The sequence below is a fragment of the Leptosomus discolor genome, chromosome 7 (assembly GCF_034619465.1).
Source record: "Leptosomus discolor isolate bLepDis1 chromosome 7, bLepDis1.hap2, whole genome shotgun sequence".
Classification (NCBI taxonomy): domain Eukaryota; kingdom Metazoa; phylum Chordata; class Aves; order Leptosomiformes; family Leptosomidae; genus Leptosomus; species Leptosomus discolor.
This window is the reverse complement of record NC_141397.1, coordinates 36176567-36199540: the sequence shown is the minus strand read 5'-3', so window position 1 is coordinate 36199540 and position 22974 is coordinate 36176567. Positions and strand designations below refer to the sequence as shown.

The 22974-nt window shown below is 48.7% G+C and overlaps 1 protein-coding gene across 5 annotated transcripts in view; it reads right to left on the bottom strand.

Moving 5' to 3' along the window:
• The window catches only part of IWS1 (interacts with SUPT6H, CTD assembly factor 1), a 112383-nt gene that overhangs the window by 13735 nt on the left and 75674 nt on the right, over nt 1-22974 (bottom strand). For 2 of the 5 annotated variants that reach the window (XM_086468002.1, XM_086468003.1), the window contains exon 4: nt 15649-15663. In XM_086468002.1, coding sequence (XP_086324128.1) covers nt 15649-15663 — 15 coding nt within the window. Of the gene's footprint in view, nt 1-1031; nt 1090-1177; nt 1229-3264; nt 3381-3982; nt 4053-15648; nt 15664-22974 lie in introns of those variants that run through there. The other 3 variants (XM_086468005.1, XM_086468004.1, XM_086468006.1) reach the window with 3 other exon arrangements.

Below are 22974 nucleotides of genomic sequence, written 5' to 3'. Positions count from 1 at the left end.
CTCAGACTCAGCACCTGAACAGAACCGAGCATCTTTAAAGCAGAGCTGAGACAGAGCTGACTCAGAGCCTACAGAGAACAGGCAGGCCCTGTCCACAGCCACCAGTGCAAAGGGCTTCTGCATACAGTTACTGAATTTCTGAATGTTTTGGAATAGACTCAATATAAAAAGTGCATGCAACTTTACAGTAAGATGACTAAACTCTGTAGGATGGTCTCCCCTCCACTCCTCCCCCCTTCGTTTGTTTCTTTTTTTACTAGTTCGTCTCTAAAAAGATGTTTTCAAAGAAATCGAGTATGTAATTTTGGAGCTTTCTATTTTTCCTTTTCCAAATACTTAATTAAGATAAAAGATCAGACATCCTCAAAAACAAGTAGGTCTCAGGTAATTGCTACTGCATTTTTCTCTAATTCCTTTGCTTTCTTTTCTTCCTCCTCTTTATCTATAAACATTTTAATTGAGATGTCCTTAATTTTTTTAACTGAAAGAATTCTGTAACAGGAGGCTTTAGTACAGTATAAAATAAGGAATACATCAAAATCAAATTTACAGTGTTATCCTTCTACATAAAAGTTTCAGTCAGCAAGTAGTTTATTGGATCAACATGCAGCCACTTTTAAGAGGTACTACTTCGATAGTTTAGTAAGTTCAACAAAATCGACCCATCCACTACAATCTCATGAATGACAACTATTAAACTAAGGCATACATAACCATCACAGCCTTATCAGCAACTGTCTCTTCAGAAATGTAAGATATTTGTATATCTTTGTTAACAGTCACAGTCAAACCAGAACTTAATTCATGAAGACAGCGCAAGAATCTAAGTCATTAAAGATTTCCGTGGGCCTGACTTGTACAAACACTGTAAACATGATTTCATATTCATTACTGTACTAAAACTATATGTTATCTAATTCTATTTGTCTAAAGCAGAATCGGTAAGGACATCAAAGAGAACATTTATAGATAAAGTGGGATTGGGGGAAGGAAAGCCAGAAAAGAATTGTGGAAAAGAAAAACCCACATACCTGAGACCTACATAAGTAATTCCTCAGAATTCCTTCCCTTTTCTTTAAAGTTAAGAACCTGAAAAAAAAGTTTGAAAGTTTAAAACTCCAGTTCTTTACATCTGAGTTCTGAATTAGAGACGAAATAGTAATTAAATAGACTTAACTGATTAGGCTGTCTCAAAGGTTTTATTACCTCTGAGTGTCATTCCTCCCACATATTCCTAAAGATGAAGGAAATAAGAGGATGAGAGAGTATTTAGAGTAAATAATATGAGAAATCACTGAAAGCTACTCCTTTCAGAGACAGCAGCTCCACATTATTGCATTTTGAGTTGCAATTTGAATCTGATGTAGGGAAAACAAAGAACGTAAGACTTCATAACAAAACAAAGTGGTCGAATATTCATGATATGAACTGAATCAAACAAAGCACTAAAGCTTGAAGATTCACATTTACTACTGGACAGAAAGGTGTTGTAGTTCGTTGGGGGTTTTGGGGAGGATATTTCTCCATGGACTTTCTGAAGTGTTTTATCTACAGAGGAATATTCAACAGCCGTCACAGAACAAAGCCCTTAAAATAATGCAGGCACACGAGGAGGATCAGTTAACAATGATAACATGTCCTAGTACCTTCTGGTTATTTAAATCCAAAAAAAAGCAAGCTGGAGATTTAAGTAATAGTCAACCACCTGTTCCTTAGGCCAGATTTCCAACTACTTTGCCACAGTAAGTAAAACTAAAATCCCACAGAACATAGAAGAGTAAGAACAAATGACCACGTTTTCATATACAGCAGAAAAAGCTTAGTATTATTGCAGCAGCCATTTGACTCTCCATGCACTCATCACCATTTTTTTCCATTAAAACAGAAGTACTGCATCCCTTTGAAAGACAGTTATTTCTCCCATGCTGAAAAACATATTTTCTCCCACAATGAAATCCTGATTGTCACAGTAAGAGATGCTGCCTCGCACCAGATCAATTTCTTCCATGGTAAATATCAACACCTTTATAAAACAAACAAACAAACAAACAAAAAACACCAAACAAAAAAGAAATTCCGAATCTGCTTTACACTCAAATTCAAATACACGGACAACAGAACTTTCATTTCGTACAAATATGAAATGTTCACCTACTTTCTAACTCTGAGGAAAGTAAGAATTCAATAAAGGGGAGGAGGGAAAAAAAAAAAAAAAAAAAAAAAAAAGATTGCAACTTATACCACAGCAGAGCTGAGCCTTTTGACACATCAGCCTGCTACAGTGTATCAAGTGTATCACATCAAGCATTTTAAGCAATTTTAAAAACATATAGCCACTGAAAACCCAGAGTCAATCCTGATTTTTAGACGAAATGCAACAAAATATGCAAAACAGAATGAAATGGCTTTGATTACATTTTTTGAGTATCAAAAAGTTCTCCCTAACATAACTTTGCTGGCAGAAGACACGGGTTCGCTAGCCAAAATGATTCCTTCCTAGTGAGACCTGATGTAATTCTATTTCAAGTCACCAAAAATTCTCCAAAATCAAGATTAACTCCAGAACTGTCCTAGAAATCTAAAGGGAACCTTCACTTTTATCAGAATCTCTTTTCAACCAATATAGTCACCCCCAAATTAAGTGACTCTGCCCCAAATACAACCCTGGATCCAAGCATCACCACCCTTTTCATGCTGTAGGCTTCTTGCAGCAAGAACATCTTCAGAGGAAGAACAGACCCCATTTAGGAACCTTAACCTGCTCCTTCTCCACATGGGGACCTGCTCCTTTGTGAATGACAAGGTGAAAAACACAGCACAAAACAGACTTGAGAGCCAACACTCACATCTGAGAGGAAAGATGGAAGCGCATTTATTCTTTGGTAATCTGTGCCTCCATAGCGTGGTGTTTTACATTACTGTGCAGAATTTGAGGTAAAATTCCAAATTCCTCATAACCCATTGCTTAGAATTTCAAACCCAAAAGGTTTACCGTCTTGCAAACAATATTAAACGTTTTCTACTACAAAGTGGTGAACGCTATTATAACAATTAAGAAGAAAAACAAAAAAGACCCTATCCTACGTATTGGTCAAGAAACTACCTGACACATTTCTTTCTGGAAGTAAGGTTTTGCCAGATGAGACCCTTAAGAACAACTGAATAAACACAAGTCCAGTCAAGAGAAAATGCCTCTTTAAACAAACGAAAAAATTATCAATTTATAGAATAGTAATCTTTATCCAGATAAAGTTGCAGTAGTACCTCTGAATGGTGCCCTACACTGGCATTCTCAGATCCAGAATGCTGCTCATTTCCTTCATCTTCAACATCAGATCCTGAATCTCGTTCGTCTTGCACTGGAGTAGCTCCGCCATCATCTACTCCGAAGTTAAAAAAAGAAAAGTAAAACTCAGTGACATCTCCCAGTGTTTAAAAGAGCGCTGACAGGGGTTATGAGCAGAGAGCCAGGCAGCGCTACAACCAGTCGTTCTGACAGTGCACAAATACAGAGAAACGGAGAGTTTGGACCTTATCTACTAGAAAGGTTTGGACCAAACCCACCACAGATAGTCCCCAAGACATCACAGAACTACGTACAACATGCACGCAACCAGTGACTGATACACTAACCAAAACACCGAAACAATAACAAGGCGGCCGCCGTGCTGCGATCACGCCAGCGGACGCGGCTCGGCCCCGCCGATGTCACCCCGGACCCCTGCGGAGCCGGTTACTGACTGTCGCCGAGGCAGAGGCGGTCCGGCCCGGCCCCGCGCACCCTCCGTGGAGCGGCCGGGTCCTGGGCATGGCTGCGCCGCCGCTACGCGACACCGCGGTAAGCGCGAAGGGCCCCGGGAGCCGGAAGCGGCCGCCGGGCGGACAGGGCCAGGCGATCCCCGCGGGCCCTCGCCGTGCCCATCACCCCCCCTCGCCGGGCCCAGCGCCGCGGTCGCCCCTCCCGTGTGGGACGCTCCCGCACCGCTACCTGACTGGTCCCCGCCATAGTACTCGCTCTCCATGGCGGGCCGCTGGCCCCGCCTCCCCGCCGAGGGCTGGCGGCGGGGCGAAGCCCCTAGCGCAGCGCCCGCCGCTAGGGCCCGCCGCCTCCAGGCGCCGCCGACACCGCCGACCTGCGCACAGGCCCAAAATGGCGCCTCTCCTCCGAACAGCCGGCAGCTGCCCCTGCGCATGCGCTAAGAACGGCCGCCCGCTTTCCCGCGCACGCCCCTGGAGGGAGAGGCTCTCGCGAGGCTTCAGGGGGGAGCCGCCGCAAGGGGGCCGCAAGGGGGCGCTGAGCGGGCGGGCGGGGCGGCAGCCGTTACACCGTTACGCCGTTACACCGCCCCGCCCCGCCCCGCCCCGCCCCTCCCCTCCCGTCCCGTCCCCTCCCGGCCGCTGCGGCGGTTTCCAGCAGTTAGTGGGGGAGAGCTGCGTCGGCATGGCGTCTGACGTAGCCCAGCGAACTACACAACAGCGCTTTGCCCCTCCCTAAACGTCGTTTTTCTTTTTTTTTTTTTTTAGAAAATAGTTCGGGTTTAGCTTGATAAGCTGGGGACTTGAAGGAGTCTTTGACAAAAGACGGCCATTTTGAGCCCTTGTGTCAACATGGGAAATGAACATCTATACAGGAGTGTAAAATGGTGGTTATTTTAGTAAAGATCTTTCCTTGGATGAGCCGTGTGGGAACTTCCAAGAGAGTAAACACCAGAAAATGTCAGATGATGGCTTAAAACCTCAGCCCTGCACTCCACGAAAGTTACCGAATGTCTCCCTTTGGCCGGTCAAAGGCATATCTGGTACAAATGCTTCCCATATTGACAAAGGATGGGAGATCAGAAGTTTGATCCATTGTCTTGCATAGACAAGATTTTACTGTTTTAAGTGATAGGTGAATTTATCTGCTCCCTGCAAATTAAGTTAGCAAGAACTAAGGTGAATCTCTACAAGAAGGGAGCAGAGCAAAACCACACACGTGGGCTCTGGGTGCCATGATGGAGGTCAACAGTTCTTACGTTGCTGTAGGCCTGAGGCCTTTGGAAGAGCTATCATCCCACACTGGCATGCCAACCCGGGAATATTTGTAAGGGGACTCCACATTCAATAAGAGAGCATATCCTTCCATGTGGATACTGTAAAATATACTTGAAAACTAATTGTTTAACTAGCTTAATGCGTAATTTTGAATATGCTTCTCTCCTGGCTGTGCCCACCCATCTCTCTCCAGATCTCCAAGCAAGCTGGAGCCCTGCTTTCCGCATGGGTGGTGTGTGTGTGCCTCCAACCTGCTCCTGAGAATCCTGGAAATAGGTTTGCTTTCTGTGGCATCCGAAGAACCCCAGCTGCAGCTCTAAAGCTACATCTCTGCCCTAGGCAGATGGTAGCATTGTTAGTAACGATGACGTGTCATTTAGCTATCCAAACAGCCAGCCGGGGAGAGTGTGAAACCAACTGTGACCAGAGTACGCTGCTGATGGGGCAGCAGATTTGGGGCAGAAGCCCTGGGATGCAGGAGATACTGGTTCTGCTGATGACGCCCTGTGTGATTGTGGACAAATCACTTCACTTCCGGCTTTTTTTGGGCACTGGTGCATTTCCTGAGGGGGCTCAACAGCTCTGAGGTGCTGAGATGGATTCTTATTCTAAAAAATACATAAATACTTCCCTCTTTGCATTAGATAACTTCCTGAGACAGAAAAAGAAAACCCAACAAACAGAACCCATTCCTGAAATATGTGCTCTCTCACAGCAGCTGCTGATGGATTATTTCCCACACCATCTTCCTGCAGAAGTAAGGCATGTGATTCTGAAAAGAAGAATCCATTAAACAGGAAGTCATGGCAGAAAGAGGCAGAACATATGCATAAACACCCAGTTAACTCTTTCATGTTAAGTTCCTTTTAAGAACTGTCAACACACGCCATTTGGGTACAACATGGGGTTCACCCACACAGCTCCTAAGAGGGTGACATGACAACCCAACAAAACCAGGTTTACTTGACTACAGAGCAGCTTACAAGCACTTTACTAAAAGACCACCATGCAGGAAAATAACCAGTGTCTTAACTGGTCAATGGGTGTTGTGCCACAAGTGGGGTCTGGTAACCCGGTGTGCAAAACGCCAATACACACACAGAGTCGAGGTATTTTATTTCATTGATGCATGTCAATGGGCGTCTGTCCCAAGACAGCACACCTGGCTTGAGAGTTTTCCATAATTATACACTTAACTAATACATATTTATAATTATTCCCTTCAGTGATTGGTTCTTCTTCCTTGCTTCTAATCCAAATTAGTGCACAGTCTCTGTCTTCTATTGTCCTTTTTGAGTAGGTGGTATCATTTGGGTAGGTGGTCAATGAGTCGGTGGTCGTGATGTCCCCTTGCTGGCATTACCTTTTGCCTCCTTCTTCTCTAATCTTGGCAGTCCCAAGCAGTTCTTCATGGTTTGCTGGCCAAACCACAATCCATCACCCTTTCCGACAGAGCCACGTTGCCTAATAGCTAGTTCCTAAATCTAGTCTTAAATCATGTCTAGTTAACTGTTTCACCAAAATTGGATCAGGACCATATAAAGGACTCTGAGCAGCTTCCCAGTTGCTTCAATCACACTTTACATTTCTTTAATATCAATGACAACAGGGGGAAACCCGTTTCTCCAAAAGGCCCAAAGGCCAGATGTCACAAACCCACTGGCTGCAGCATCATGCCCCAGAGGGATCTCACTGGTTCAGCTGGGAGGCAGACCCCAGACGTAAGGATGGACAATACAGCTCTGCCCTGCTGAGGAGGCCGCTGGGAAGTTCCAAGCCCAGCAACCAGTCACCAAACCCAGACAGAGGTACAAAACCTCAGGCCCTGCCCCAGACACCATTAACAACTGCTGTGTGACTTCCCCGACACCTGGTGCGGTGCAAAAAAGCCTGGAGCTATTCAGAACCTTCACTCACCTGGGTGAATGTGAGCGGCTGGTCTCGCGAGATGTGATTCGCGTACTGGCACACAAACACACCGCAGTCGCTGCTGTTAAACTGCTGGAGGATTTCCTAACGAATGCAAAGATGGAGAATTTCCCTCTGTCTTCAAAGAAAAGCAATTTGGAAGCAGCACATGTTGCCCACACCAACAATATTATGTTGGATATCCTGCCTTCTTGCTTCTTTCCATCAGGAGCATCATGTAGAAGTTAATGATCTGTAGCATAAAGTGTAAGCTTGAGATGTAAAATAAGACACTGGCTTACCAAAACAAAAATACAGCAACAGGCCTTTGCTGGCCACCCTTGAGTACAGAGCTGAGAGAACTCCAGTTTTGAGAATCTGGCACTTGGTTACCTCTGCAGGTTGATAAAAACACCTGCCACCCACTCCAACAACCCAGACTAACTCCTGGAAGCTGCATCACACAAGACGTAGAGGAACTTCCAGAACACTAGACCCTTAAGTACCTAAAATAAGAACTGTACAGAGATTTCTAGGCTCTGCAGTGGAAGTCATCAAATAACTTTGGAAAGACTGCTGGACACAGTGAAGGGGTATTTTTAAAGAAACGCTGAATCAGAATATCACTGTGCTGCGGCTCGTTTTACCTCATCGTTCAACCAGCGCAGGTGCCTCAGAGTGTGGATGTCTTCACAAGTGACCTTTAGTTTGAAGGCAACGCTGATGACCTCCTCTGGCTCCCCTTTGCCAAATGCAGCAACGACCTCTCTCTCTATGGCCTGAAATGAACAATTAAATGGGGAAGGACTGGAGAAACAGAGTCTTAAGCACACTGACCTGTGGGCAGCTTTCAACAGAAACAAGGCCTGTACATCAAGCCCAGGCAGATGCAGCAGATGTGGCAGAGCAGTTCTCCCAGTCCTGCCCTCAGCCTCTGCACGGGTGCCACACGCACACAGAGCCAAAAGAAACAAGAACCATGATTAAAGGAGACTCTACCTGGTCAGATAATTCCTCTGTGACCACTGGGGGCTGCAAACGTCTCTACATTTGATACCTGCCAGAAAAGTAGTAATATGAAAACAAGAAGTCAACTTTCAATTACCATCAGATGTATGTAGCTCTCAGTTTCTGGGTGATAAATAGAAAAAAAAACCCTTTTAATGACAACTGTATGGTTAGGAAGTTCGAACTCTGGCAAACAGTTTGAACTTTGAATATCATGTGTGAGTATATGAGAGCTGAAGCAGGGCATTTATTAAGTTTTAAATCCTGGATTGCACACTTGACTAAGCAAGTGATTTTTGCAAACCCAGCTTCTCTCCAGGCTCAGAAGAACAGCTTGTCATTCTCCACAACCAAACAAGCTTTTCCCAAATTTTAGCACCTGCTCAGGAATAATTTCAAACCCCACATGATTGCACAATAAAGTCACAGCTATGTAAAAAGAAGTATTGATAAAAAGGGTGCAATTGATTCTCCTTATCACCTCCACATGTGCATGTGCTCTTGCACTTTATTACGTGTCACTCTTGTCTAGTTGAGAGAAGCTGTTTGCTCAGGTCCATAAACCAAAGCTGCCCAAGCCTGTTCTTTTCAGTATTAAAGAAGCAGAAATGTGCAACCCCTCAGACAGTATTTCCAAACACCAACAAGCCAGGGCTGTCTAATAAAGGGCTGCATTAGAGATCAAAACATATTAGACAACAGCATTTGTTTGAAGAGAAGAGAATGACATTTCAGTAGACGAGGGCATAGGTGGTACCCCATTCTTAGAAGCAGATTTGGCCTACTTACTGAGACGTGGGAACTGCTCCTGCCAACAGTTGGTCATGTTGCTAAAAGGAGGAGGGATAGGGGAGCAGGACATAAACGTTTTTCAATTGTTTTACACTCTGAAGCCTGAAAAAGCACTAACAGTTCAGCAGCCCCTACCATCTAAATAAGGGGCAGCATCGGTTGCTGAGCAGTAACTAGGAAGCTCCACATCTCCCAGCACAACTTGTGCCTAAGGAGCATCACTGCTCCCTTTTGATCAGGAAAAGGGGAAATGTCCATCTCCAATCATGACCAATGCAGCTGGCATCCAGAGGCATTGACATGGCCGCAGGCAGCTGCATCATTTTACCCTTAAACACTTTGTGGAGGGGTTATCGGGGAAAGCGTCACCAAAGAGAGCACTTCTCTACCCCACTCTTCTCTCCCATGACTAGCCTCTGCTGCATCTCCAGCCTTCTTTACTCATCCTTCCTCTTTTCAAAATGCAGGTGCCACAATTTCCGGAGTCAGACCAAACTGAGTGTGTTTGTGTGTGTTGTGCTTTTTTTAAGGTCCAAGTCTCCCTCTAGTGCTTCATCTATCTCTAGAAGTTCGTATACCTGCTCCGAGTCAAGACCGGGTTCTTCCCGAACTCGCTCCTACTCTCAATCATTTAGTCGTTCCCATTCCCATTCCTGCTCATGATTGCCGTCGTATCCAAGAAGAGGCAAAGGGAAGAGTCGGAACTACCGTTCAAGGTCAAGGTCACTCCCATACAGAAGATCCCCTTCACGGCCAAGGTCTCCAGTAGTTAAGAGGCCAGTCTGCTGCTAAACGGGCTGTACCTCAAGGGCAAGGAGAAAGCAAGTATTCTAACAGAGATAGAGAGGTTCCACCGTATGATATGAGAGCTTACTACGGCAGATCTGTGGACTTTGGAGATCCACTTGAAAAGGAACCATACAGAGAATGGGAAAGGCTCTACAGAAAATGGTATGAGATGTGTTGCAAGGGCTGTGCTGTGGGTGCTCAATCTCGACCTCCAGTAAACAGAGACAACTTTTCTCCAGATAGGTTTGGTCCATCTGGGACCAGACGAGAGAATTCACCATATGCTGGGGTCGCAGAGAGGACTGTCCTGGTGGGCGGAGCCACCGAAATTGTAATAGAGCTAGAAATTACGCTGAAGGAGCTTCTGGGAAGAGAGAACCACGGCAACAAAGATCTTATAAAAACAAAAGAGCAGGAGGTGGAAAATCCGCTGGGAGATGGCAAAGGAAATAAACATAAAAAACACCAGAAGGGAAGAAAAGGGGATGAGATGAAGGATTTCCCAAGGTGGAGTTGTTAGAAGGTGTGAGAAAACCAAGAGAACAGTTACAGCAGAAGGTGTTAAAACGGACTCTCTGTTCATGCTCCTGCAACGGGTCTGCGTGGCAAGATTTTGGTAGCGGGGGGGTTACAGGGGTGGCTTCTGTACGAAGCTGCTAGAAGTTTCCCCTATGTTAGATATAGCCAATGCCAGCCGGCTTTAAGACGGACCCACCGCTGGCCAAGGCCGAGCCAATCAGCAACAGCGTTTTTCGCTTCTGTGATAACGTGTTTAAGAGAGTGAAAAAAGTTGCGCAGCAGTAATTGCAGCGAGTGAGAGGAGTGAGAATATGTGAGAGAAACATCCTGCAGACACCAAGGTCAGCGCAGAAGGAAGGGGAGGAGATGCTCCAGGCGCCGGAGCAGCGACTCCCCTGCGGCCTGTGGTGAAGACCATGGTGAGGCAGGCTGTCCCCCTGCAGCCCATGGGCGGTGGAGCAGATGACTGCCTACACCCCGTGGAGGGCCCCCACGCCGGAGTAGCTGGATACCTGAAGGAAGCTGTGACCCCGTGGGAAGCCTGCACCGGAGCAGGCTCCTGGCAGGACCTGTGGCCCGTGGAGAGAGAGAAGCCCACGCTGGAGCAGGTTTGCTGCCAGAGACCCCGTGAGGGGGCTCACGCTGGAGCAGTCGGTTCCTGAAGGACTGCACACCATGAAGGAGACCCACGCTGGAGCAGTTCATGAAGGACTGAACCCGTGGGAAGACTCACGCTGGAGAAGTCACGGAGGACTTTCTCCCATGAGGGGGACCCCACACTGGAGCAGGGGAAACGTGTGAGGAATCCTCCCCCTGAGGAGGAAGAAGCGGCAGAAAACAACAGTGTGATGAACTGACCCCAACCCCCATTCCCTGTTTTCCCTCCTGTGGGGTGGACTAGATGATCTCTGAGGTCCCTTCCAGCCCAAACCATTCTGTGATTCCATGATCCTACGAAATGGAGGCCGTAGGGGGTATGAAGATAAGGACTTGCCCCAGCAGGGGCAGACCAGGTGGGAAGACCCCTGTTGAATTTCCCATCTGTGGTCTTGGTTATGTCTTCTCTCTGTCGTAGAAACTGCTGCAAGAAAATGACTGAAGCCCAGAGGAGGCTGCAAGAACAGCCCTAACCAGAGATCGCTCTTTTTCTCTCCAGGCACACTGACTTCAAAATTGAAGAAAGGCCTTCTTCCTCACCAGCACCATCATGTGCCTGTTCCTTCCTCAGTCAGTGGGTGGCTGTCAGCAAGCAGGCAGGTTCTGTGGGACCAGAATTCAACCCTTCATCCTGCTGCCAGAGGAGTGGGGCCAGGGAGAGAGCCCAGAGCAGATCCCCGCAGCAGGGCAACGATCTCCACAGCTGGGTCGTGGAGTACACGGACTACGACCACTCAGCATGGAAGCAGAGGAGAACTGGTCCTCCAACTCATGACCGTGCTCCCAGGGATGGCACAGCTCTAGGGCCGTCCAACTGCTGCTGCTCCCAGTTGACTCCCGCACCCAGTGCTGCTTGGGAGCCAACCGTGCCAAGGCAGAGGGAGTGGAGCCATTGTCCACTGGTTTGTGGTCAGCAGAACATGACCCCTCAGCAGGGAGGAGGAGGAGGAGGAGGAGGAGGAAGAGAAGGAGGATTTCAGCGCCCCAGAGCTGCGTGTTGGACAAGCTCTCGGGGCACTGCAGTGGTGACGGGGCAGACTATGACCCTGGATGAGGGTGGAGCACAGCATCTGGCTTCTGCAACACCAGAGAGGAGGAGGAGGAAGAGGAGGAGGAATCCAGGAAGCACCCAAACTGCCCCCAGCAGGGACCAAGCTGCAGAAAGAGTATCAGCAGCCCACCCTGTCCCTCCTCCCAGTGCTGCCTCTGCCTGGGGAGAGCTCAGAGAGACCTTTCAGACACTCGGACAGCTCTGCTGCCTGTCCCGCCTGCCCACAGGTCCCTCGAGGAGGAGCGTTAATCCATGTTTCCCTGGCCTGACTTTGATAGATCAAACCATCTATTAAACAAGAAAGGCTCCCAATAATATCATGCAGCAGTGTACTGCAGAGGTCAATTCCACTTTGCCTTCAGAATATGTTCTTTTGTGGCTTTTACGTATGTCTCAAATTCCACTGACTGTACCTTCAATTCTGGAAAAATCAACACGGCAAACAACCCAAGACAACCCGGGTTTCCTTTCAGAGTTAAGATACAGGGGGCAGCTCTTCACAGAAACAAACCAACCAACAGTGGAGCACCGCACAGACACGTTTTGTGGGAGCCTCGCCTATATAGCACTGATGCAGCCCTACTTTTTCACACATTGACAGCATCCAGGAACAGCCATGCCACAGCTGAAAAAGAAGTCAGGGACTGGGGAGGCTGTGACGGTGACTCCCCCTAGTCTGGGATGGTCCAGTGCTGAGGACTGGGCTCCCGTGGGTGCTTTCCTGGCTAAAATGGCTCTTCTGGAAGCATGGCCTGAAATAGATGATGGGGCAGTGGTTACCCCACAGACAATTGAAGTGGCTATGCATGGATTGCCATGGAAAGCAGCATTAGATTCTTCTTGCAAGTTAGTGGGGAGATTGGGATAGTCATTAGTGACCGGTCTTAGAGCTCTTGATTGTGAAGTTGTTGCATTATGGAGGAAAATGAGAGAACTGGAAAAGGAAGTTAGGACTTTACAAGATGGAAAGGTGATTGTGCAAGGAGTAATTATTACTCAAGCAAAGCGATGCCAGGGGCTGCAGGATACTGTAGAACGGTTGACAGTGAGCATTGCTAATGAACCGGGGGGGAGAGTCAGTGGCTGTGTGGTGCTTAGTTGCCGGTCAGGGTTAGACCACGACAGTCCTTTTTTGGCACCCAACGTGGGGCATGAAGGCTTCAAAATAATGACAGATTTCAATAGAATGTTCTAGATGGAATTTATAGTTGTTACTGCTGTTTAGCTGGTCATCGGCAGGCTCCTGTGCTTGCTGTGAGTCTTGCTCACGTTACTGTGTGTTAGAGTCAAGTGCTTGTTAGTGGCTGCTTTTTGCTTTTACTGCGTGCTGTGCTGCTTATCATTTTATTCTGCTGTGCCTGGGAACATTGTGAGAACAGCAATGGCTTGTGCGTTGGTTGCGGGACTTAGTCGAGGTGTCAGTGGTGAGAAGTATTGGAATGCAGCTTGGGGGGCGTGGGAGGGGCGGGCAGAATGCAGGAAAGCCAGCCGCCCCAGCCCCACCACCAGGTCCGCGCCCGCCCTCCACCCCCACCTGCCACCTCAAGGCAAAGCACTACCTGGCAGATGCCAACATAGCAGAAATGAAGTTCAGCGGGCCCCCCAAAATTGCCATCACTGTAGCCTCTTACCATGGGGGGGACGCCCTTATGTTCCTTTAACCACAGAGTAGCGGTCGGGGGGGATTTTACATGTGTTAGCTCTGGTGGATCCTGGAGCTCAGGTCACTGGTTTACGTTGTAATATTGATAGTAAAGAAGCTACATCACCAGTTCGTGGACTGGGGGGGAAATCTGACCCCTGCTCTCTGAACTAAGGTTACCTTAATAATAGGGAGTGCCATGCCATTTATCACTTTGGTGTTAATTGCCCCAATTAAAGAATATATCTTGGGAATTAATGTGTTGGCAGGATGAACAGTTGAATCTTTAAATGGTCACTTCTGCTTCAGGATTTCACAAGTGGGATTTGCAATTTGACCTATAACGGTCTTTCGTGGATTCCCAAAGTGGGATCCTGTTGTGCTGCCTGTGCCTGCCAAGGTGGGAACTGTAAAACAGTATCGTATTCTGGTTGGGAGGAGGAAATTACTCAAACCATTCAGGCACTTCAACAAGTGGGAGTCGTTAGAGAAACTATGACTACTTTTAATAATCCTACTTGGACTGTTCAGACAGCACTTGGAGGATGACTGTAGATTACAGAAAATTAAATAAACTCACACGCCCTCCCCCCCCCCCCCCCCCGCAGTTACAGTACCAGACATGGTTACTCTTACAGAAAAAATCAGCAAAAATTTACAACCCTGGAAGGCGGTGATAGATCTCCCTAATGCTTTCTTTTCAATAGCCATTGCATATTTACAAAGCATGTGCATGTAATTGTATTATTTGTATGCAGCCACATTTAAGGGCATTATATAGGCCATGGGGAAAGATAAAACGAGGTCAGTGGCCCTTGAGCACCTGGCAGGCTGATTACACGGGCGCCCTGCCCCTGTCAAGGGGGTGGCAATATGTTTTCACTGCTGTGGATACAGTGTCAGGACCTTTTGCTAAACCCACTAAATATGCTAATCAACATTGCACAATGGAAGCATTAGAACAACTCTTTATTGTCCAAAATATTAACTACAGGGGAAATGGAATTGTTTACACCAACAGATTGTGTGGTGGGACTGTGACCTGTTAGCCTAGACATGAAGATTCATATAATAACCCCTGAGAATGCCGTATGGTTCTGTGCCCAGCTTCTGCTCTTATTTTACATCCTGTATTGATATTAGATTCTCAAGTTCTTGTATTTCAGGAATCTTTGATGAATACCTATGCCTTATCTAAAGGAGATAGCACTGGAACAGTGTTATTGGTGTCTCAAACCCAACATCGAGTTGAAGTTCAATCAAATTCAAAGTGCAAGCCATAGCTCTCCAATCTTTGTGGGCAATTAACCCTCGTCAGATTATTAAACCTGGAGTGATACTAGCCGAAGGAGCTGGAGCGACAGTGTATGTATTATCGGAAGGAGCTGACGCTCCTGTTTTCCTCCCTTATCACAGGTTGGCTTGTGGTGCTTTATAGCCTTACACTGCAAGCACATACCCTGGACACGTTCCCACAAGATCAGCATGTAAATACTTGGATTTGGTTAACCTCTAGTGTAAGTAACTGATCTGCCTTTTGTATTAAGGGAGGATTAACAACTGCAGATCTTTTGACAACGTGTTTCCTTGGCATGATGACCCCAATGGCTGTATTCCAGAATTATACTATGCCAAGTGATTTTGATACTAATGTTTCTCATTGTTATTTTTCCTGAGTAGGTAACAGCTGTACGCCAATTAACATTACAGAACTGATTGACAGTGGACTATTTCCTCCTTCGACACCATAAAAGCTGCTTTGTGGTTGTTCCTGAGTCCTGCCTGTGTTGGCTTACACATGGGGTAAACAAATGTAAGATCTGTTTACAAAATAACCCCCATTCATATGAGAGACCCCCTTTAGGGACCACAAAAAGAGGCAATTGCCCTGGAGACTACTGGCAAACAGATTTCTCTGAACTACCTCGGGAAGAGGGATATCGGTATCTGCTGGTTTTAGTCGACACCTTTTCAGGGTGGCCTGAAGCCTTGCCCTGTTGCACCAACAAAGCTAGCGGAGTAGCAAAAGTCTTGTTAAAAGAAATAATACCCAGATTCGGAGTTCCATTGGGAATGTCATCAGATAGAGGACCTCATTTTATAGTAGAGGTTGTGCAGAATCTGTCTGAAGTAAAGGTAATTAAGTGGGACCTACACACCCCATGGAGACCACAATCTAGCGGCAAGGTGGAAAGAATGAATCAGAGCCTAAAGGGACAAATTAGTAAAATTTGCCAAGAAACATCACTTAAATGGTCAGAGGCTCTCCCCTTAGCCTTATTGAGAATAAGAATTCAACCAAATTATAAGGAGAAGGTGAGCCCCCATGAAATCTTATACAGAAGACCCTGCCAAATAACTGTGTTCCTGGAGACAGTCATATATTGGGAAACCATGGTATGAGGGAATACGTAACGTCTTTGGGAAGGGTACTGTCATCTTTGCATAGATTTGTTGTGTCAGCTTCCCCAGCCACCTTGGAACTTCCAGCGCATCCCTATCATCCAGGAGCCTCGGTATACATCTGGACCTGGGGCAACGAACCTCTTAAAGAAAAGTTGGAAAGGACCATTCCAAGTAACTATAGTTGCAATATGCGTTTTGTGTTGTCTTACGATTCAGTGTGTCCCACTAATTACTCAATGTTTAATTGGAATAAAAGGGAGCCTCAGACAAGGTAAGAAATCTTATTACTATAAGTAACTGTAGAGTGAGACTCCCAAGAAAATTCTTGGAAGTCTCAAAGGGGGGAATTGTTGAAAGACAGTTACAAATTTAAACAGCTTGGGCAGCTGGTGCAAATCTCAGCAATTGACTACATCCTTATTGCTGAAGCTGCCTCTTAAGTCCTTCAAATCCAGCTGACACGGGTCAATGTGGATAAGAACCGTGGCAAACAAGGTGATGAGCCAACTCATGACCATGTAAGGAAGAAAAGTCAAAAGTTCGAAGTTCAAGGAAAGTTTCTCTCCCGAAAACCACCAGAGACCGCTACCGACCGCCAAACACCCCCATAGAAGCCCCTCAGAGACTTAAGCCACATGATTCTGACTATGTAAATATAATAATGAGTTCTGGGAAACAGAACGAATATGTATCATCATTGCGGGAAATTTAATGCATCTGTATATGACAGAGTGGTACAAGCTTTAGCTGATGTAGCATACGGCAGACATGATTGGCGGAGAGATCCTCCATGTTCCTGGCGCCGAATAAGGTAATGCCTGCTCTTTAATACATCCGCGATTAAGGAGTTTTATTCCAAATTTTGGTGACACCTGCTGTGTCCCCGATGTCCCCACAGGGTCCCTGAGGCCCCACGGGATCCCTTGTGTGTCCCCATCACTCATGTGGCAGCAGACGGGATTGGCACAAGGCCACCAAGGAGCTGCACCCCCCTCCATGTCCCCCCCCATGTCCTCATGTCCTGCTGTGTCCTCATGTCCTGCCATGTCCCCACAGCATTCCCCATGTTCCCCCAGGCACTACTGCGTCAGCAGACAAAGGCTGGCACAAGGCCACAAAGGTGCTGCAGACTTCTGAGTCCATGTCCCCCACCGTGTTCTCACATCCCACTACAGCCCCACATCCCACCGTGTCCCCACAGACTCCTTGTCCCCGCAGCATTCCCCTTATCCCCACAGCATCCTGTGTCCCCGGTCACTGACGTGGCGGAGGGCAGGGGCTGCTGCAGGGCCACCGGGGTGTTGAAGAGCTCCAGGTCCACATCCTCAACCTCCATGCCTTGGCAGGTCCCTGGCACAACCACCACCCCCGGGGCCACCGCATTCCCAGGTACATCCACATGCATCATCAGCTGGTCCAAGAGGTGGGGAGGAGACAAAGGATATGGTGGGACAGGGGGACATGGTGGGGCCCATGGGTTATGGGGTGACAAGGGCTACCTTGGCTGATATCGGGGATGAGTCAGTGTAGGGAGGTGGGTTTACTTCTGCCTCAGTGGGTTTGGGGCAAGATGAAAATGCCAGTGTCACCAGCTGCAGTCTGGAAGGCTGTGGAGCATCAGTTCAGGGGTGTTCAGCTCTACCAAAGATGAGTCTTCCCCAAATGTGCTGTGATTTGGGATTTCTTTGGGTTTATGGTGGGGCCTAAAGGGGGTGTTATCTTTTTTTCTCCGGATGGCACCCTTGTGGCCTCAGCCCCCTGTCCTGGGTGTCCCACCATGTGTGTGAGCCAAACCGGACACTGCAAATTCTGCTCAAACACAGTCCATGATCTCGCCTTGCACAGCCCTGTTCCCTGAGAGAGGTGAAGGTGTCAGGGGGACACCGGGCTGATGCGGTTTCTTGCTCTGGAGGGGGGCACCAGCAAGGACTGAGGTGCTGGGGGTTTCCCTGGGCGCCTGCAGTGCCAAGGGCTCTGGCAGTCCCGGGAGCTGAGTGTGCCAGGCGCAGGGCCAGCAACTGAGCTGGACATTCTCCAGCGGCAGGCATTTGTATGAGGGGGGCTCAGAGGGACCCCCTCCTGCCCTGCCTCTGCAGGGGGTAGGGTCCTGGCTCCCTGCATATTGGCCTTTGCCCTGCCCTCGGATGGTCTGAACCTCCTCCCAGCCCCACAGAGCTGCTCAGCCCTGCCGGCAACTCCCGTCTCCCCGTCCCGTCCCCTCCCGACTTGCTGCTCACATGGACCAGAGGCACTGGTTCAGCTGCATCTCCTGAAAGAAAGCAAAGGACCAAGAAGGCAGAGATATGGAGAGAGAGACCTCTGCAGAGTGGAGTCCTGGGAGATACATGTCTTTGGGGGAGGTTTCTCCTGTCAGGCCAACCAGGAGAAGAGATGAAACACAGAGTGGGAAGGCTCCAGTTAGCAATAGCTCAAAGAAAGCCTGTCAGATGCCCTAGCACACTCCAGAAGGCACCAGCAGGATCCCCGGCAGGCTTCCAGAGTGCCCAGGGACAGCCCCAGTGCACCACAGAAGACAGAAGGGCCGCCGGCAGGATTCAGAGAATCCACTCCGGAAGGCAGCAGGGGCCTCAGCAGAGTTCGCTAAAGCCCACTGGAAGCCCTGTCACACACCAGAAGGTGGCAAGGCCCCCGGTGGTCTTCCAGAAATCCTGCCAGAATGCCAGTGCACTCCAGAAGGCAGCAGGGTCTACTGCTGGGCTTCTGGAAAGCCTGGCAGAAGCTTCAGTGCACTCCGGAAGGCTTTGGACCTTCAAAGTCAGACTTTGGGCCTTAAAAATGATGCTCTGGGCCCTTGAAATGAGTCTTTGGACCTTAAAAGGGGTGCGTGGAACTTGTAAATTGGGGATTGTACCCTAAAAGTGAGGCAGTGGGACCCAAAAAGGAGGTTTTCAATGCCAGATTCCAAGTTTTGGACTCTAAAAATGACGCTTTGAGCCCTAAAAGAGCAGTTTGGAGCATTGAAATGAAGGTTCGGACACTCAATCTTGAATCCTCAAAATGACTGGTTCTAAAAATGATGCTTTGGAGCCTGAAAATGAGGGTTTGGACCTAAAAATCAGACTTGGGGCCCTAAAAATAATGCTCTGGGCCCTTAAGATGACTTTTTGGACCTTAAAAGCAGGGCTTGGGACTTATAAACAGGTCCACCCTTCTCCACTTCTGCTTCTTCCATGCTCATGTAGAACAAAGAAATGCAACAGTGTACAGATTCAGTAATTCACTGGCAACGGGTATACTTCAGGGAGACCTGGCAGGGGGCGTGGCCCGATGGGGCTGTGAAGTCACAGAGCCCTGCTTTGATGCACTGTGCCATGCCAGTTGTGGGCAATGCTCTGGCAGTGGCAGCGGCAGCAGCGGCAGTGGCAGCAGTGGCAGCAGCGGCAGTGGCAGCAGCGGCAGCAGCGGCAGCAGCATGGTGCAGGCACAGGGGGCCATAGTTCTCACCCGCCTTCCCGTCCTCGTCCTCCTCCTGGTGGCCCTGCAAGCCCGGGACACCCAGTCTGCTCCAAGACGAGCGCAGGGAGCAGGTGGGCAGGCAGAGGTCCAGCACCCAGCCCCAAGCAGTGTGCCATGGCATCCACCAGCAGGTCTGTTGGGGTTGAATTTTGAGCTGGGGGGAGCTCCAGGGAGTCCTTTCTCCTGACAGCTCTGTGCCTGGTTAGTGGCCACCGCAGGTGCCTGGCAGATGTTCGCAAGATGCTCCTGAGCGGACGGGAGAGAGGAGTGCTCTGGAGTGATCACGTTTGAATTGCATTCACTGTCATTCAGATCACTGAAACATTTCATGGGAGCAGCTCTGTCCTCTGTTTGTTTACAGCTGTGGCTGCAGGCAATGGTTATCCAACTTCGAGGCTGGGATCCAGGGCTGACCCGCAGGGAGATCGTGTGGGTACGTCATGGCTTTTTCCTTCTTTTGCGAGCTGCCAGCTCAAAGACCAAGTGTCAGCCAGGAGCCTCTGCAGGTGTGAGAATACAGCCCTGCATGTGTGTGCCATGTCGTTATGTGCTCCCCTTGCATGCTCTGCTATTCAGTTATGGTGATGTAGATCAGAACATGGGATGGTAACTTGTTGTGGGTGTTTGGTTACCAATATGGCCAGAAGGAGGGTTTTTCCTTGGCTGGATCCCGTGCTGGATGCCAGCTGGCATCCCAAGGCGAGTAGTCAGTCTTTATTGACTCCACAGAATAAGAACTCATTTCCAACATTTTATTCATGTGACATTTACCGTCGTACTTTCTGTTAATGTCCTTGAAGAGGAAAGTCAAAAGCCTAAATAGCCTAAATAGGGAAGTATTCCCAAAAGATATCTGAAGTGCTAAAGGACATCCTGAAAGACTCGGAGAAAGCAGCACGTGGTGTGTATTTCACTCTGGCAACCGCACGACTTGGGAAGCTGAAGTTTTAGGTTCATGTATGGACATGCTGTAGCCTACACAGCAGGAAGGGATGAGTCAGAGCCTCACTGCAGTGACACTCAATTTCACACTTTGTGTGGGCTGGTGAGCCACAGAGATGGCCCAGAACAGCGTCTGCTACCAGTTGTGGTTCAAGCTGAGTCCCAGGAGCAGCTGCTGCCCCAGCTGCTGCAGGTCAGAGCTGCTTTGCGCAGACATTGGTATGCAGATGTGAGGAAGCGGCACGTGCTGAATTTGTGAATTTGCCTGGGCTGCAGGCAGGATCAATCCCCCGGCCAGGATCGGAGCAGCCTGGGCTTCGCAGCCTGGTCCAGCCCTGCTGCTCTCCTTGATCTCTGCAGACTCTTGGTGAGCAAGAAGGTCACATGCAATCTCCTGGTTTCCCAGCAGGTCAGGTTTTGCTGTCTGTGCTTTGGTAAAGTGAAAAGAGTTGCGTGCGTAATTTTTCCTCTATGAATGACACATTGTTTGGACCGGGTGCACCCCCAAAATCCCAGGCTTTGTTTCTAAACTTATTAATGTGTTTGGAGAGTATTGCCTACTGAAGGTATTGTGCTCCTGATGAGGAACGGTTACCGCTAATTAAACTGTCCTGTTTCTTTCTAAAGAGATGGACCGTGAGACTGCGCCTAAGGAGGCCTTTCAGAAGGGAAGCAGCTACACAGTGCCAGTGCCAGGGGAAGAAAGAGAGGCAATGCAAGAAAGTGGCACGCCAGGTAACTGCTGTCCCATGGTCACTCGGTGTCACCAGTCAGAATCACTGTGTGCCTGCAGGCTCTTCCCCCAGAGCTCACTCTTGCACGTCCTGTCAGCAGCCAAACTGGGAAGCGTCAAAGAAGCCAGGAGCGGCTCTCTGAGGACGACTGTCATCTCTGCTGTGTGGCTATAGCCAGCAGCATGCCAGAGAGACACGCATGGACCTCTCTGGATATGGTTAGGGATTGCTCACCTCCCACCACACGCAGTTCCCAGCAATGTAAGAACTTTGCCCTTTTGGGAATGAGGCCATCTGAGGGCTACAACCTGGCTCTGCTCTGCACTGCTCAGGGCCAGCCTTCCCCCAGTGTGCACATCAGGGCCAGGGGCAACGAGCACATGGCACCGTGGTAGCCGGGCAATAGCCTGTGGACTGGATCCTGTCTCTCAGCCTTGGGGATGTCCTGGCGGGAAGTGCTCAGATGTCCGCTTGGAAAACAGGGGCATTACTGCTCTATCCCTGCTGTGCTCTCCTTGGATGAACCGCAGGTACCCAGCACACTGCCCTGGCCTGCAGCCTGCAGGAACAGACCGGGGTAGCGCTGGTGCAGCTGCTTGCTGGCAAGTGGGCTCTTCTCGCCGAGATTAAGTGAGTCTTCTTGTCCTCTGGTGCTAAGACAGCAGAGCCAGAGGCACCAACCGCTGAAAAAAAAAAAAAAGTGTCTTGACCATGTGAAACACACTGTGAGATTGTCCGTAGCACAGGGCACAGTAATGTGTGGTTTTGTCTCTTCTCCTCCAGGGGCGGATGCTGGGAAAAAGGCTGAGGCTGCTGGTCATGAGGAGCTGCGCAAGTCCTATATCCCAGTGACTGCAGCAGCCTTGGGCGTGCTGCTGCCTGGGACAGTGGTATCTTGCGTAGTCATTGTCTGGCTGAGGAAGAGAGACCCGTGAGTTAGCTCTTCGCCACAGTTATTTATTGCTGCAGCTGGCTATGAAGTATTTGCAGTTGGAGTACGCTGGAGGGCCAAGGCAGCTGCTGACCGTACTCTGTGGAGATTTGTGCTGTCAGATTTTTTAACTGGCCTCTTAATTCATATCAATGAGTGGTCTTTTCTGAATGTGTTTTGTACAGAAGGACCCAGAGCAACGAAGAAACACCGGGACAGACCAATACTGACTCTGCCTGGAAAAGTGAAGATCCAACTACAGATAAAGGCAACGCAGAGTCAGGAGAAGCAACAAGAGCGAGGGAGGTTTCCCAAGAAAATGAGATTTTCTGTGACAGCTCCGGCCCATCACCTTGGACCATTTTGGAAGACCTCACCCAGGTGTTCAGGAACGTGAGCGCAGACCCCTCAGCTCTGCCTGCGTCTCCCAGCCCCTCCCTCACGCACACCTGGGTTTCTCTGGACTCACTTCATTCTAACCCCTTCTAGCGTCCCTGCTACCAGTCCCAACAGGGATACTGTACATGAGAAGATTACGCTTCTTAGAATAAATAGTAAACATATGTGGGTGAAAAGAAGTGAGACCCTGGCTGTTTTCGCTATTTCCTTTGCAGTATAACGTGCAGACCTGGGACCAGTGCTGGATCTGTGAGAGAAGCTGTCAGACACCTGCCTTCCCGTGAGGGATGCCAATAAATGAGATTTTCTGTGACAGCTGATGCCCATCATCTTGGACCTTTCTGCAAGAGCTCACCCAGGAGTTGAGGAACGTGAGCGCAGACCCCTCAGCTCTGCCTGCGTCTCCCAGCCCCTCCCTCACGCACGCTTGGGTTTCTCCGGACTCACTTCATTCTAACCCCTTCTAGCGTCCCTGCTACCAGGACCAACAAGGATACTGTACATCAGAAGATTACGCTTCTTAGAATAAATAGTAAACATATGCTGGCCAAAGCAAGTGAGCCCTTGGCTGTTTTGGCTCTTTCCTTTGCAGTATAACGTGGAGAGCTGGGACCACTGCTGGATCTGTGAGAGAAGCTGTCAGAGACCTGCCTTCCGGCGAGGAATCCCAAGGAAATGAGATTTT